Below are 17,029 nucleotides of genomic sequence, written 5' to 3' on the forward strand. Positions count from 1 at the left end.
TTGTACAGTTGACAGTCAGGGCATTGTGCACAAATGTTTTCACCTCTTATCTCATTCCTGGCCATGTGAACAAGATTTTTAATCTATGGTAAGTAGCTCTTTCTCGAGAATGCTCTCCAAGTTTAGAAGTGTGGAATGAAGTGAGGAGGGATTTTCTGAGGTCAGTATGTGTGCCAACCACAATTTTTCCTTTGTACCTAAGAACTCCACTTGTTAAGGTGTATGGAGGATGTCCTGTTGGAGCAATGGCCAGTTGAGCAGTGAGATCAGAGCATCTTTGATCCTCTTTATACCTCTTGACTACTTCAGTGATCCAAGTTGGAATGGCAACACTGGAAGTTAGTGCAGTGATAGCATACTTTACTCTAGAGAGTGCATTAGCAACTTTGTTCTCTTTCCCTTTTTTGTACTCAACTCTGAATTTGTACCCCAACAGTTTAACGAGAAGTTTGTGTTGTATTCCCTCTGTGAGTTTCTGCTCTTGAATGTGTTTAAGGCTTTGCTGATCAGTTCTAATGATGATTGACGAGGAAGCAAAGTAATGTTTCCATTTCTTTATGTCCTCAATGATTGCAATACTTCCTTATCACAGGTGGACTACCCAGCAGCCTTTGGGCAAATACATTTGCTTAAAAAGGAGATTTGTTGTCCTCTCTGCATCAAGATAGCTCCAATGCCATAACCAAAAGCATGAGCTTCTAGGAAAAAAGGAATAAAGAAGCCAGGCATTGCTAACACTGGTGCAGTGGTCATGTGAGTTTTAAGCTGCTGGAAGGCATCTTCTTATGCTGCTTCCCATTTAAAGCCACCTTCTTTTAGAGCTTCAAAGAGTGGCTTGCAGGTAATTCCATAATTCCTAATAAATATTCTGTAGTAGCCAGCAAGCCCCAAGAAACTCCTCAAGCGAGTTACATTTTCTAGAGTAGGCCACTGCACTATTGCTTCAACTTTAGCTAGATTTGTTGAACTCCCTCAGCAGTGATAACATATTCCAAGCACTCCACTTTGTTCTGGGCAAAAGTGCATTTGGGAATGTTTGCATATAATTGATGTTTCCTTAAGGAAGCAAAAAACTAACTGCAAATGCTCCAAGTGCTCCAAGTAAGATTTGCTGAATATTAAGATATCATCAAAGAAAACCAAGACACAAACTCTCAGAAAGAGGACCTAGTACACAATGTGCATCAATTGTTGAAATATAGGTGGGCCATTGGCCAACCCAAATGGCATTACCAGAAATTCAAACAATCCCATGTGGCTGCTAAAAGCAGTCTTTTCAATGTCTCCTTCTTTCATTCTTATTTGATACGTCGTGGCTTGTACAACGGGCAAATTTACCGCTTGATGTGGGAAGACATTGATTTCATCAAGACAACGGTTCCTACTTTCTTCAAAGCTACGGTACAAGGTTGGTTCAATCGTTTGACATCTCCTCAAGGACAAGTTTGATTTCGCGAGGAGGTACTGTGAGGCCCAACATATTCAGCTAGCAACTATTCCTTTCTTCAATTAACGACGAACTTAAAAAGAACGTCCAATCTAATGATGCGGATTGAAGCTCCAATGATGCGGATTGAAGCTCATAACAAGATTGGACGGCTCGCATGGCTCGCCTCCGACTGAAGCGTTATTCACTTTACTGTACCGTTTCACTTGTCTTGGTGTTCATTTTCTATCGTTGTCAGCTGGGCGATATAAGCCAGCTCCGTTTATTGTGATCGCATCACATTTGCTGAGAATTATCTCTACCAAAACATAAACCCTATATCTTACGATGATAATTCCAGCTTTCATGATTTACTTTCCCCAACCCTAGCTACCAAATTCTCTTCTGAATCCAGAAAAGGGCATGACAGTTATGTACACTTTGCAGTCCTTGCAAAAGCATGCCAAAAATAGTTACATTCAAATTACAGTATATGCCATTTTTGTCTGTATAGATCCCCATTCTAGTGACCGTTCTGCACAAAGATAGGTCACTTATTCCGTCATCCCCAGTCTGTACCGGACAATCTGCATCTGCTCATGTCAATCCCCAAGCCTGTATAGAGACAGAAAAAGAAGGGAACTCTCAGTGTAAAACAGCCTTCATGCATTATTGGCCAATATAAAATCCACGACCCTGACCTGAATTTTGCCGTCAGACGTTCCGACGACGAGGACGTCCCCGTCGGCGTCCACCGCCATGCACTGGACCCGGCAGCCGGCTCCGCCGGCCTGGAGGGCGCCGATCTTGATGAGCTTCTCCCTGGACCAGATCTCCACGGCGCCATTCCTGGAGCCGAGGTACACCAGGTCCGCGCTCACCACCAGCGACCGCACCTCCGCCGCCGACGGTATCGACCCAACCAGGTTGTAGTTCGAGCTGTTCCATATCTGCACCCAGCAGCGCCCAAACTGTCGTCAGAAACCCCTCACAAATACCTCGAATCGCCGGAGAAACCACACCGAGATAGACTGGTTTGTCGATCGTATTCATGTAGCAAGCACCTTGACCGACGCGCCGTCGAGCGGGGTGCTCCCGGTGTAGAGCAGCCCGTCGTGGACCTGCAGGGAGTAGACCGGGTTGGACTTGCCGAGGATCCTCTTGTTCCCGGACTGGATGACGCCCAGCGTCCCGCTGGCCAGGTCGATCTCCTGGATGCTGCCGTCGTTGCAGCCGCAGAAGAGCTTGCCGTGCACCAGCGCCATGGACCGCACGGACTTGCTCGGGTTCAGCACCTTGGGGGTGCCGCCGTTCCAGCTCAGCGTCTTCACGCCGGCGCCCTGCGGCACGAAGCAGGCCATGGCGCCCGCCACGGCCAGGTTCTGCACGGGGTCCCGCGTGTCGTACACCTCCGCGCACCGGAGGCCGTCCCGGAACTGCCACACCTGCCCATGCACGTACCAACCAACAGGTTTCATTCTGAACTTCGCACGCTGTAATTAACTTTCCTCGATCTCGCGAAGAAAGAAACATAGGACGTCGATGTTGTTACCCTGATAGTTCTGTCCATGGATCCGCTGTAGAGCTTCTCCTCCGAGGGCAGGATTGACAAGCTGGTGATTGCTTTCGTGTGCTCCTGGGATTCCTGGACGAGGCGAAGGATGTTCTCGCTTCCCTCCCACACCTGAATGGGAATTTTTCAGACTTGAAAGACTGAAACTGTATTAATGAGACCTGTAACTGTAATCATGGACATTTTGGAAGCGCAACCTTTAGTGTTCCATCGGAGTGCCCGGAGAAGATGTAGCTCTTGTAGTAAACGATCGACGTGACCTCGCCGTTCGAGCTGCAATCGGCATTGTTAAGCTCCTTGTGGTTCCACATGTCCTGCCACAAGAACAAGAAACATTCTTCAGCAAACATAAATCTTGTACTGTATCTGTATGTAATAGTACATCTTTTGTGAATTTAGAACTTTTTTTGAATTTAATCGGATTGATGGTAAACGCTGACTCTTACGATGCTAGACTCCTGACCATCTGACAGCAGCTTCAGCATCTCGAACGCGAGGCCGGACGATTTCTTGAGCTCCCTCAATGTCCTCAGCACGTCCTTGATGTACGTCGTGATGTCTTGCATGCCCTCTGAACAATGTCACAAGTTTTTGAGCATAAATCAGAGATGAGAGCAGTATTTTAATTTACAAACTTCTCGGCAGAATGATCATTGAGCAGCCAGTAACCAACCACGGTCGTTCATGAAGCTCCTCAGCGCCACCATGGCGAGGGCGCGGTCGCTGCCGTGCTTGGCGGACCTGAGGACGAGCACGAGCTGCCGGAGCAGGCAGACACGCGCGGCGCCGAGCACGCCGGTGTCCGGGAGGAGGGAGAGCATGTGGACGAGCCATGCCGCGCACACGAGGCTCGCCGCGAACAGCTCCGCGTTCTTGCTCTCCAGGCACTCGGACAGGGCCTCCAGCACCAGCCCGAACTCGTGGCTCACCAGCGCGTACGCCGTCTTCCTCTCCCACTCCGACGCCGCCTTCTCTTCCCCGGCCGCGTCGTCCTCGGCGCCGTCGGTGCCACGAACGACGCTCAGCTCCTGCGACTGCCGATACCTCTCCTTCACCCTTGCGAGCTTCAGCAGGGCGGACCGGGCGAGCGGCCGCCCGGACGACGAGAACTTTCCGGGGAAGTTCATGATGGTCTCGGCGGCGAGGAGCTGGCTCCTCGGAAAATCCGAGTTCTTGAGGCACTGCACGAGGCTGTCCATCGCCTCCTCGCGGTACATGCTTATCTTCCTCGGCTCCACCTGACAATCACATCAAATCATTCAGAAGAGCTATATATGAATCATTCCGTAAGCTAATTTGAATAAATTCTACTGTGGCCAGCTCACCAAGAGATCGAGCTGAAGAAGAAGTCCGGCGACGACGGGGCTCTGCTCCGGCGTGGTGGACTGCAGATACACGAGGAGCGTGTGCATCATGCTGAAGGAGCTCCCCTCTTTGATCGCCCGAAGCACACGTTCCGCGGCCGATCGCCTGCAGTCCGAATAACGGTTATGCATGGGGTCCACAAGTCAGCACTTAGAAAGCGTGGGAGGAATGTGGAATTTGATTTCGTTACTTTTTCAGCTTCAGAAGCTCGGAGAGGAACCGCACGATTTCGAACTTGTCGGCGTCGCCGACGACGTGGAAGGCGTCTAGGACGGCGCCCACCGCCAGCTTCTCCACGATGCTGCTCCGGCAGTGGCCGTCTTCCGCGATGCATCGCATCAGGATCCTCATTGCGGCCACCCTCACCTCGACCTGTTCGGCCTCTAAGACCAGCGCCGTGCTCCTCACGAATCTCTCAGACACAAGAGCGGACCTCGGCACCGGCGGCGTGCTCTCCCGGCCGACGCCTGATTCTGTGAGAATCTGGCTCAGGAGGATCACTGACGCGGACTTGGGCTTGACGCACATGTTGAGCGCGTCTGCCTCATCGGCTCGCCGGATGGTGGCCACCAGCGCTTCGCCCATGTCCATCTCGACAAGCTGCTCTACGGAAGGAGAGAGGAGAAAGATGAGCACGACGGCCTCGACGAGCCCTTTCTTGAACAGGGCGACCAGGCAGTCCACGTCGGTGTCCACCCGCGTGAGCGTCTGCACGACGCCGTCGTCGCGGGAGGCGAGCTCGGCGAGGAGGAAGACGGCCACCTGCAGCACCTGCGCGCTGACGGAGTTGAAGAGGATCTCCACGAAGCCGTTGATGACGGCGGGCTTGGCCAGCGCGGAGAAGAAGGCCTGCTCGGCGGCGCCGGCCTCGCGCCAGAGCCGCTCGATCCTGAGCACCGACTTCTCCGACTCGGCCAGCTCCTCGGACGTGCAGAGGCAGGACACCGCGGCGCGGAGCTCGCCGACGGCGCTCTCCACGGTGGCCTGCACGATGACGCTGGTCGGCGACGGCGCGCTCGCCTGGCTGCCGGTGGCGTCCGGGGACGGCGAGTTGATCTTGAACGCGGGGGCCGGGCTTTCCATCCTCGCGGCGGGTGTTCTCGGCACCGCGGGCGTGGCAGGCGTGGGGGGCGTGATGGGCGTGGCGGGCGGGCTCTGCTCGCGCCAGCCGGCGATGAGGCGCTTGAGGACGTAGTTGGTCTTGGGGAGGCTGCCGCCGTGGAGGTGCTGGCGCGTGATGGGGCAGGTGGCGTTGCCGCGGTCGAGCCACTCCTGTATGGCGCGGCGCTCGTACGTCTGGCCGGTCTCGAGCGTGACGGGGTCGTCGAACACCTGGCTGGTGATCGGGCACACGAAGTCCTTGGGCGTCGTCGCCGCCTGCTGCTGCTGATGCCGCGACAGGTCCGCGTCGCCGCCCATCGGGGACCTGTATGTACTCAAATCAGCGCGTGTCTCGATCGATAACATCGGTGCAATCTAGGTTGGTGAAATGCTGTTTCTGGAAGCGATCCAAATGGTTACCTCGAGGGCTCCGGAGAGAGGCGGGCGCCATCGTCGCCGCGTGGCTGAGCTCTGCGTGGCTTGGACAGTGGGGACGCCGCAGGCTTTTCCTAGGAGACAAGCCAACAGCATTGGGAACTCAGCTTTGGAGCGATGAGAAGCAAACGAGGGTTGTGTTCTTCCATCCTCAAGTAGTAGAAACGTAATTTACATGCCTTCTTTTATTGAACCTTCTTTTAAAAAAGTTATAAGAACTCAATTTCATAATTTGAAAAGAGCCATTTGTGTAGGCTACGCTTTTGACAGTTCCCCAGTTGTCTTTCTCTATAAATCACTACCATCTGGAATTACGCTCTAAAATCACACTATTTGAAAATGTGCAATTCTAGTGAAATGGGGTGACAAATGTCATCTCCAATGCTTAGGCGTTTGTTTAGACCCTAGAGAGAGAGAAAAAACAAATTGAAAAATTACCGTAGCATTGTACTGTCCAATGCTAACACGGATAAATAAGTGCCATATGATGAATAGAAAAACTCAAATTGCAAAGGCTGTGGCTAGGTCCAAGTCCACCGAGATTTAACCAAGTCTCGGTCAAGTAACATAGCATATGCAAGAGAGAAAAAGGAAAAAAATTGAAAAAATTGCACGGATGTCAATGTAAGATCTCACAGATGTAGCATCGTTTGAGACTTCGACTTAACGAAGTCTCATTCGACTGAGACTTAGCAAGAATGAATTGCAAATCCAATCAAACATGTGGCAATTGTGAAAAAAAACAAAAAAAACTCAAATTGCAAATTTGTTCTATTCAACGCCGAGCTGACCAAGCATCCAAAAAAACCGGAAACCCGCTAGTTAGTTGAAGAAGCCTCGGTAGGTATTCTCGGGGAATTAGTTTTTCCGGCGTTCAGGATAAGTCCTCGCAACCAATTAATTTTGACTTGTGCGAGGAAAGGAAAAAGTCCATTTTAAACCCTGAACTTGTAGACGTTCGGCGAAACAAACCCTCAAGTCGAAATCCCGGTCGATTGCACCCTAAACTATGCAATCCCGGTCTAAATTGAACCTTCGGGTCAATTGGATGACCGGGATCGGTGGGAATTCGCTGAGGCCGCTGCTATGCTCACCCCTGCAACCGCTGGGCCGGCCCACTTTAATTTTTTTTAGAAATAAAAAAATGCAAAGGGGACTACAGCCTGCTAGCCCGGACCGCTTTTGTTTTTTTTGTTAGAAAACAAAAAGAAGCGCACGCTCGTAATCGAGACCGATGCTGGTGGTTGGAACGACGCTACTAACCAGGGACACTACATACGTTGTGTTAACTTACTCACTTTTTCTTCTTTCTTTTGTTTCCTTTTTCTTTCGTTTCGTTTTGTCTTTGTTTTTATTTTATTTTTTAGTTTCCTTTTTAAAAAAATCATGATTTCTTTTGAAATTGACGAACCTTTTTCCAAATTTGCATATTATTTTTTAATGCCGTAAATTTCTAATTTTTTAAAAGCTCGAGTTTTTAACACTATATAAAATCCGTTTTACTAGGAAATAGCAAACGAAAAAAAGAACCTTGTGAACCAGAATTTAAAAAGATTTTTTTTTACGAATTTTGTACAAAATGTTCATGGATTTGAAAACGTCCATGAAAAAAGATGTTTATCACAAACGTCCATGAATGTTCAATGTTTATTTGAAAATAGTTCAACATATATTACAAAAATGTTCAATGCGTATTTTCAAAAACCAATCGTTGCATATATTCATATTTGTTTTAAAAAATGTTTATCACATAATACAAATGTTCAATGCATATTCAAAAATTGTTCAACACATTTATTTATAGTTTTTCGAAAATGTTCAGTGCATAATATTCTCAAATGTTCAAAAGAAGTTTGGAGCATAATGTTTCGTGTCGTGAATCTATCAGTTGAACTCACTAGTTTGGTTGGCAAATTCCAGCAAATAACAAGATTGAGGTCGCGAGTTCGAGTCGCTCCCGTAGAACTTTTCCAGAATTTTTTTTTGCGCGCCTACTATTCAATAGCTCCAAATGGGCCGGTTCACGAATTTAAGAAAAAACAGAAAATGAAAAATAAAATGAAAAAAGAAAGAAAAAGAAAGGCTAAAAGGAGGAAAAAGAGAGCAAGTTAACACAACGCAAGTGGTGTCCTTGTGGTTTGTTGCTTCGATCAACAACAAATGATCTTCGGTTCGAGCCACCACCACCACGCGGTCATTTTTTCGAACGAAAAAAAAACTAAAGCGGGCTGGTTTAGCGGGGAGCTGGGTACGCGCCCCACCACGCGCTCATTTTTTTAAACGAAAAAAAAAACTAAAGCGGGCTGGTTCAGCGGGGAGCTGGATGCGCGCCATTCGGAATTTTTGTTCTTGAACGAAAAAATACTCCAGCGGGCCGGCCCATCATACGAATCCCAGTTCAAACGATGCCATGGTTTGATTTAGACCGGGATTACATAGTTCAGGGTGCAATCGACCGGGATTTCGATTTGAGGGTTCATTCCGTTAAAGCGGGCTGGTTCAGCGGGGAGCTGGATGCGCGCCATTCGGAATTTTTGTTCTTGAACGAAAAAATACTCCAGCGGGCCGGCCCATCATACGAATCCCAGTTCAAACGATGCCATGGTTTGATTTAGACCGGGATTACATAGTTCAGGGTGCAATCGACCGGGATTTCGATTTGAGGGTTCATTCCGCCGAACCCCTACGAGTTCAGGGTTTGAAATGGACTTTTTCCGCGAGGAAAATGGTTGGGGCGCCTCGTGACTCCGTTTGCTTCGATGCTAGGCAATATCATGTTTTTGATAGGAATCGCACATAGCGAGCAGGGAAACAATCCCACCGCCTGATGTTAGGGCACACGTTTGTGGATGGCCTAAGAAGATGAGGATCGTTGGATGTTTCCAAGTGACTATTTGTTCATGAATTATCTCAAATTTTATTACATCTCAGTCACACATCTTAACTAGTCCAGATTAGATATCCGAAAGTTTCCACTGCAATAATTTCCAGGATTGTAGTATGGGCCGTTCATACCACCGTCCATTTTGGTTGTTTAAATTAAGCTCCCAAAAAGGTCTTATATTCAGGAACAGAGGGAGTATTTCCAAATCCATGAATGAATACTTTTTCTAAGTTGATGATTGTGAGTGTTGGTTCGTTATTTGCAAAATTAAGTAGCTATTTTTTGCAGTTTCTGTTTCAAAAGTAGAAGGACATTTGTAAGCGTCTCAAACGACTAAGAAAATAGCAAATCAGTCATTATATTTATGGTTTGTCATATAGATATTCATCCTAGCTTTAGGTTCTCCTATACTTATTTATGTTGTTGAATTCTGTCATTCTAAACTTATTTATATGTTGATATATAGAAAATTTTGGCAAAATGGCATTACCACAATATTCAGCGAATAAAACTACAATCTAACTTACTACTGAAATTTACAAAACTAAAGCACAACACTTATCGCAAAGCTTTTTTTTCATGCAGATTGTACCATAAAAAAGTTGACTCATCTTGTATCATCTATTCTTAAATAGCTACAACCCACTACCTAATTTTTCTCTCCATGCAACAATGCCGCATCACCAAGTCATGTATGCAATCATAAGTTACTTTTTTCATTAATCTCTTCATGCAAAGCATACCACCTCATGCTTGACTTTTTTTCCAAGGAATTAAGTAATGTAAGACACTTTTATATTTGCTTTTTGCATTAACTTTAGTCTTCCTAGCCATTTTTTTACCAAGGTTACGCAACAACGCGAGGGGCATCGTCTAGTATCAAAATAGCTAGCCCCCACTAACTATTTCTCTCAATATGCAAGCATACCACATCATCGCACAAATGCATGAGAAAAGACCCACCTCCACTACCATATGTCTCTCAACATGCAAGCATACCACTTCATTATGAAACATGCATGAACAAAATACTCATCTCAACATGCAAACATACATGAGAATTTTCATTCTATTATGTTATTTATATGTAATAAACATTTTACAACTCTATAGTACTCAAACATAATAAATTATATGTATTTCTAGTTTTAGCATTTTATATTATTACTTCAAATATTCATGTTTCATAGAACGAATCACATTGAAATATGTTGGAAAATATTCCCGCAACAACGTGTGGGGTATCATCTAGTTTTTAAAACATGCAAAACTGATTAAATCAAAACCAGGCAATTAGTTTTTACTTTTTGGCGAATGGGGTCATCACAACTCATCAGGAGCACATGCAACATATCTCCTTGTTTTGCAATGCCTCCATTCAATGAATTCCTAGAAAGCGTGTCGTCAAACTTTTCTAACTTTGACTTATATTCTATACAAATAAACATTTTGATTGATAAATATTTAAATATTTAAATTTCATACTTTTCTAGTGAAGACCCCTAGAAATACCAATATCTAAAACACATATTCTATTTAGGAACTGATGGAGTAAGAATTAATTGATTTCAGTGCATTGATATAGGAGTACCTATGTGCTAATTGTGAAAACACTAGTTTTATAAATTTATAGAATCCAGACCATTTATGCAATCGTCCTTATTGTTTAGTTTCAGGTTGTTAAATTGTGATGAACTTGGTTTCTAATGTGTTGTGACTTGTGAAGAAGGTAAGTACTCCCTCCGTCCGGCATTACTTGTCGCAGAAATGGATGTATCTAGATGTATTTTAGTTCTAGAATACATCCATTTTTATCCATTTCTGTGACAAGTAATTCGGGACAGAGGGAGTAAGAACGTAGACAAAAACATGTCAGCTTATTAGAGTAAATAAGACCAAGTCTAGTCTAGTTATTTAAATGGGGTTATCATAAACTTACAAACGGGTCTAAGTTGCCTAATTCAAAGTTCATATTTTTACTTGTAGACCGGCATCCATGTTTATTTATTATAAACCACCGCATATCCTAACTAATCATGAACTCAGATGTGCACCGTTAATCTTTTTTGGGGACTGCCATTCATAAGAAATGGGTAGACCTGAGCACCAATGGACTTCTCTGATTTTGGACTAGGGATCCAATCATGGACAAGGATGCAAGCGGACCGTTCGTCCACGGTCCGCTTGCATTCCTGTTTCGGACGATAATAAAACACCTCTCTAGTTTCGGCCTAAAAGAAATTCTTTTAAGTTTCAGTCCGTGTCAAGGTTCAGATACAGCTATACGTATACAGCACACAAACACACACCTGTTTTCCGGTGTAGAGCTCGGATGAAGAATCCTCCGTGCTTTCGTCGGAAGCCGTGGCAGGCGAGTATCCAGCCCGGAGTCTGGTCGCCGGGCTTCCTCTGCCGACCTGCGGCGGCTGCTTCTTCTGCTGCTGCACTATGAGGTGCGGAGCCACGCGCTGCGGGTACAGGCTCGGCGGCCTCATCATTTCCCTCCGGCCTTTGATGCTGCCCTGCCGCGGGTACATGTCGCCCTCCGCCTCCGCCCACATCGGCTACAAAATCACCGGAACCTGCTGTGAGTCTGGACTCTGAACTACTCCGTTGAGCACGCTGAAATGCATGGAGAGCACGAAGTGTCTATGTAGACTTACATTATTCCGTACGCCATTCTGTGAACTGACGGCCCCATCGTCGGCGTCCGTCGAGGCTTCCTCGTAGCCGGTGTTCTCGTACTCGTCGGCGTGCTGTCCGACGGTGAATACAAGCTCTGGAGGAGGAGGCGGCGGCGACATCCTTGGCGCCTCGCCGGCTTCGAGGATCTTCTTTAGGTAGAGCGCGTAGGCCTTGCAGTTCACGTCCAGCACCATCTCGTACTCGCGCTCCAGGCCCCTCATCTCGTGCGCCTGGGCGCCGCTCATCAGTGACAGCACCCTCATCGCCGACAGCGCCACTGTCTCGTCGGATCTGTCTTCGTCTCCCTGTGCCGCGGAGGCCACTGCGGCGGCGGCAGACGCGCGGCGTGTGGCGAAGTGCCGCATGACGGCGAGGAGGCGCGGCGCGAAGAGTGCCTCGAATGCCGCGGGCGCGAGCTCGTGGCGCGCGAGCGCGGGGTCGAGGACGAAGAGGTCGAGCACGGAGGACGCGGCGGACGGCGCCCCGCCGCGTCGTCGCGCTGCCGACGCGAGAGCGGAGAGGAGGCAGGAGAGCGGGGTGGCCGCGGGGAGGGACAGCAGCAGCCGCTCGGCGGCCCGGAGCGATGACGGCGACGGCGAGGCGGAAGGGACCGTGTCCAGCGCGTCCGATATGAGCGACAGCGCCTGGAGCGTCGCGGCCGTGTGCTGCCCCCCGCCGCCGTCCGCGGCGGCTGCGGCGGAGAGGAGGTGGCGCCGGAGGAGCGGGTCGGCGATGAGCTCCGCGAGGAACGCCGAGGCGTGCGCCACGACGAAGGAGTACGTCGGCGTAGGCCCTGCCATGCTTGGCTTCTCACGCGTCGCGTGCCGTGCCGCCCGTGCTGAGCAGGACACTCGTTGATGGGGATGGTTTTGTTTCGATAACCTTGGATTCGAAAGCAGACGATGGAGAGGACGAAATGGCCGAAAAGGGCACGCGTTCTTGGTTGGTGGGAGAGAGGAGGAGGGGTAGGATGGGGATTTGGCATCCTGTGGGATTTAAATTATGGCGGGAGGAGGACTGGGTCGGGCTCGGTTCCCGGCCGGCAGCGGTCGGCAGCTAGCGCGCGACGGCGCGACGCGTGGAGAGAGTCAGAGAGACGGGCCGTTCGTCCGGCGAAAAGGACCGTTTTGGAGTTGCTAAACCTTTGACAGTAGCGAGAAAGTCAGATCATCATCTCTTCTTTTTGACACTAGGTCGGATCATATTCTTACTTAAAAAACGTGGGATTTTTGTTACAATCGTTGTGACAAATGTTTGATGGGGGTGGCTTTCAGTCATTGTCACCATTCAGCAAAAACCTTCGAAGAGAAGGACTCGCCAATTGGAGCAAATGAAGAAAACAATGAGACAGCGAAGCCACCAACCATAGTATACCTTCAGCTGCAAGATTTTTGTTAGTACTTCGGATTAGGATATGTATTGGAGCGCGAAAACACCATTTGATGTGTACACATAGAAGGTTGGAAAACCGATGGAGTTGTTCATTTTCCCGCGTCCTCTTCGGTAAGGACCTCTTCCGGTCCATATTACTTGTCGATTAAACGCATGTATCTAGCACTGAAATATATCTAGATACATCTGTTTTAACGACAATTAATATGAAGGGAGTACACCTTTTGATGTATGCGATCGAGCGGCTCTCTGGGGACTCATCCTCTCACTCCTCGCTGGTGCGATGCGCGATGCGCGCGCGCCAAGGGAGCCCTAGCTCAGTCGCCCACCCCCGCCTCCTCTCCCTCCGCGCCGCCATTGGAATGTGTCCATTGGACAAAGCTCTTGTAGTGCTCGCAAAGACAGGGCTCCATCCCCCTCCCTTGTTCGTGATGTCGCGACGTGGGTTAGCTGCTCCTAGGGCGTGTGGATCCAGCAACTATTGGGCTGGGAGGCGGCGGTGGATAGGTCTGGCTCACCCTGATATGGATAACGACATGTCGCGGGCAGCGAGGCTTGGTGGCGGCGCGTTTTTGTGATGCGTCGTTAGTGCTGGCCTCGTGGTTGGCTCTTCCAGAGGGCGTCTTTGACAAAGGTGGTTGTGGCCGGCCCAGCGCACCTCGTTAGTGAGTCTGGAGCGGGGTCCATGATGGGGCATCACAGGGGTGGCGGGGTGATTAGTACGAGGGGTGGGTGGCTCGGACTACGATGGCCACCCATCGCCAGCGCAGGGGGCGTCGGTCGTGGAATGTTCCGATCCTTCTCCTCATCCTTTCCCCTAGCCTAGATCCTTCTAGTCGCCGATCTGGCATTGTCTACGGCAAGCCGGTCCCTGACGGCTCCGTCGTTGGTAGGGGTCTATGGATCGATGCAAAGCTTGCTCCTTTGGCTGTCTCTGGGTGTCTGGGTGCAGGGCGGCAACCTGTTGGTGGGATCCACAATGCTCGTGGGTGGAGCTTGAGGCTCGTCTGCTGGCTGGCTTCCATGGCCGCGTAGGCGGCCTAGTGGCAGGCATTCAACCACTACCGCGGGAAGCTCCTAAGACGACACACGTATAGGAGTCCTATCACATGTATTCAGACTAATCAAGTAGGACGTAGGGTTTCACCTCTTCGAGAGGGCCCAAACCTGGGTAAACACTTGTCTCATGTTCACCATCTTCCAAAATCCACAACTCGGGCCCCCTACCTGAGATCTGCCGGTTTTAGTACTGACAATGACCATTATAAAAGAGATAGCAATCAAATAGCTCATGAACTAGCTAGATTATATAAATATTCACCTCCTGGTATATGGATGGATTCTCCTCCGGATGCGGTGGTTTTCTTCCTTGTAAACGATGCTACTTTGCTTGTGATTTAATAAAGGAGGAACCAATTATTAAAAATATATTCAATTTAATCCATATCTATACCAATACTAGTAGAGTGCCCGTGCGTTGCCACGGGCTCTTGAAATAGTATGCAAGAGTTACATGTCAAATCACATGTACAAACAATATAACACAAACACAATTATTGAATAACTGAAGTCCATTTTTGCAATGTAAATTGATAACAAAAGAAACATTAACGACATGTTCATGTAACAAACTGAGTGATGTTCCAACTAAATATGTATTACAAAACTATCAATATCTAGATGATGCACTTAAGAAATTCTTTCGCACTATCAGGAAAGTTGCCTTTAGCTTCATTCCCACGATGTTTTAGCAAGTATAATAAAAACCGCGTCCTTAACTCATACCCATCCTGCACAAACAATATATGTAATGAAAATTTCACGCCGAAAATCTTAAATCACTTAAAACATGTAATGGATGCGTTGCCACTGGCATTTCAAAGAAAAATACTGGATGCATATATAATCATAAGACATGTCAATTTTCCAGCTTGGCATAGAAGGTGAGTCTAAAATAGTTGCTTAGTTATTCTGATAATCTTGCTAGTACAATTATGATAGTTACAATAATCACCTAGGAGTTTCAATTTTTGAAAGGAAACAACAACAACAATCATTAGGCCCTTAAGAAAATAAATCACGACATGATTTTGAATCTGACCAGCTACAAGATATATCCTTCCTAATATTCAGATCTAGTGGGAAAAACTACTACCCAACAATATACATATAATATAATCGACAATGTTTTTTAAATTTGCTAAATAATCATGGGAATAGAAAATGACTTCGGGCTTCAAGATCCAATAGTATATACACAGGCTCGATGCGACGAAGCTGGCGAAGAACATCGAGATGGTTCCAACGAAGGATTTGTCTCGATTTTAAGGGACTTTTGCATGCACAAATCGCCCCCGTCTTTGTCAGCCACACCTAATAGAAGCAACATAAATGGCTATGACGCCAGCTGCTACCTTTTCGTGATCATCATGCGGAATTAGATCATCATTACAAATAAGCATTATAATGTTCACATAAATGATGCATTCCAGTAAAGGTTCTGTGATTGTCACAAGAACATAAAAATAATAGACGCGCATATATTTTCATGTGGTAGAATACTACTAATCTACACTGGACCTTAATTTTCTATCTAGCGTTGCATATTATAACTAAACGTCCATGGTTGCATCTATTCAAGCTATACATAGGAAGACGCCATCTAGTCAAGCACTACGAACTGAGAGAAATAATTACATCTTCCAGTATAGTCGTCAACCCGTGCGTCCGTACGGGCTTGTCAATATTTCGATAGATGTTTGTGAGCTATAGTTTCATTAATATTGGTTCCATGCAATATTTCTAAAAAATAAAGTTTGAAATAATAATTATAATACACATTGTATACCCTCTACATTCGTTTCATGCACATGCTTGGTTTTTCACCGCACGGGCTACTTCTATAATAGCATGTTACCTTCTACATTGTATGTGTAGTTCTTATAATATGAAATGACAATCATATTAAATAGTCGGTAGTCTATAGAAATTGCAACCCAGCTCTACAAAAAAAATTTGATTGAGGACATGGTTAACAAATATAGTAATTTTGATTTATACCATTCAGAAAACAGAGAGATCTGATTCGAAAAAAAGAGAAATGTGCAGCTTAACAGTAGCATGCAATGAAACATGCCAGATCTATCTAATTCAAACGGGAGAAGTTTTATGGGAAAAGTAAATTGACCTGATGGAATCCATTAGTTGGGCTTCCAGTAATTGGTTTTCGAAGTTCAATTATAAATTATATAAGGACCATTGGTAATTAATCTATACATATACTTGATTTAAATCATAACTTCAAACAAAATGTGTGGAGTATTCCTTAAACATAGAACTTGATATGAAACAACTTTGTAGATAAGAAAAGAATAGCATTAGGAAATGCAATCTCCATCTCTAAACAAATAATAAGATATATCCCAATGGTTCTAGATATTATGAAGGAGAGAATGTTTTTTAAAACCTTTGGACTAATTGAGGCTGGTAAGAGAACACAAAAGTAATGGCGAGAAGATTAGCATGCCACCAATTTCAAGTCACTTTGTACTGGGGACTATAAATTGTAGGTACGTACAACAGTTGTGCAAATTAATTATTTTTACGACAGAAGGACACGACTTCCCAATTTGATTAGAACTATAACACAATGAAAACAAAAGTGAAAGGCGTAATATTGTTGATAATTTAGCTATACACTAACTTGTAATTCATGTGTTGCATCAAATACGGCCAAGAGGCCAACTCATTGGAATGTGAGTGTGAGTACATCCCTTATTCCAGTTTCCTTGAAATTGCTGACATGCTCACTATTGTTTCTTGCGTGAAGAACCTAAGTTTACTTACTTGATGTTCATTGTATCAAAGTGTGCTGCAACAATTATAAGGTAATAAGAAGATATTTATGGTTACCGCAACACATGATAAAACTGAGATTTTTCATACAACAACCTCTATATCAACGATTACCTTATCACATGCTAATACATTCAACAATTTTTATGACTTCTGTTGCCTTTTGGCATATCTTTGTCAAGAAATTCCATATCAGTGGCTAATAAATTCCTCATCGTTCAGGTGCAAAAGGAATGCATTTTGAAAGGAATGCATTTTGAAAGAGAAGAATGAAAATTCACATATAGTGACGGTGTTGCTATTGTGAGATTTT

At 46.4% G+C, this 17,029-nt stretch overlaps 1 protein-coding gene across 1 annotated transcript; it reads right to left on the reverse strand.

Moving 5' to 3' along the window:
* Window positions 1-1,746: 1,746 nt before the first annotated feature.
* Window positions 1,747-12,293, reverse strand: LOC119275551 (putative E3 ubiquitin-protein ligase LIN). The gene is made up of 12 exons (XM_037556414.1): window positions 11,448-12,293; window positions 11,094-11,348; window positions 5,886-5,974; window positions 4,555-5,790; window positions 4,325-4,469; window positions 3,673-4,237; window positions 3,446-3,570; window positions 3,197-3,313; window positions 2,979-3,110; window positions 2,491-2,871; window positions 2,128-2,376; window positions 1,747-2,041 (listed from the first exon to the last, which is right to left on the reverse strand). The coding sequence occupies exons 1-12, from the start codon at window positions 12,267-12,269 to the stop codon at window positions 2,024-2,026; spliced, it is 4,134 nt and encodes a 1,377-aa protein (XP_037412311.1). The 5' UTR covers window positions 12,270-12,293; the 3' UTR covers window positions 1,747-2,023.
* Window positions 12,294-17,029: the final 4,736 nt, after the last annotated feature.

Source organism: Triticum dicoccoides, chromosome 3B, assembly GCF_002162155.2.
Source record: "Triticum dicoccoides isolate Atlit2015 ecotype Zavitan chromosome 3B, WEW_v2.0, whole genome shotgun sequence".
Classification (NCBI taxonomy): Eukaryota; Viridiplantae; Streptophyta; class Magnoliopsida; order Poales; family Poaceae; genus Triticum; species Triticum dicoccoides.

Bases quoted from the DNA above. Each gene is read 5' to 3' on its own strand.
- LOC119275551 (XM_037556414.1), bottom strand. From the start codon at position 12,269: ATGGCAGGGCCTACGCCGACGTACTCCTTCGTCGTGGCGCACGCCTCG. The intron at 3,571-3,672 runs GTTGGTTACTGG...GACATTGTTCAG, and splicing joins GAGCTTCATGAACGACCGTG to AGGGCATGCAAGACATCACG. The intron at 2,872-2,978 runs GTAACAACATCG...GTGCATGGGCAG, and splicing joins CCATGGACAGAACTATCAGG to GTGTGGCAGTTCCGGGACGG.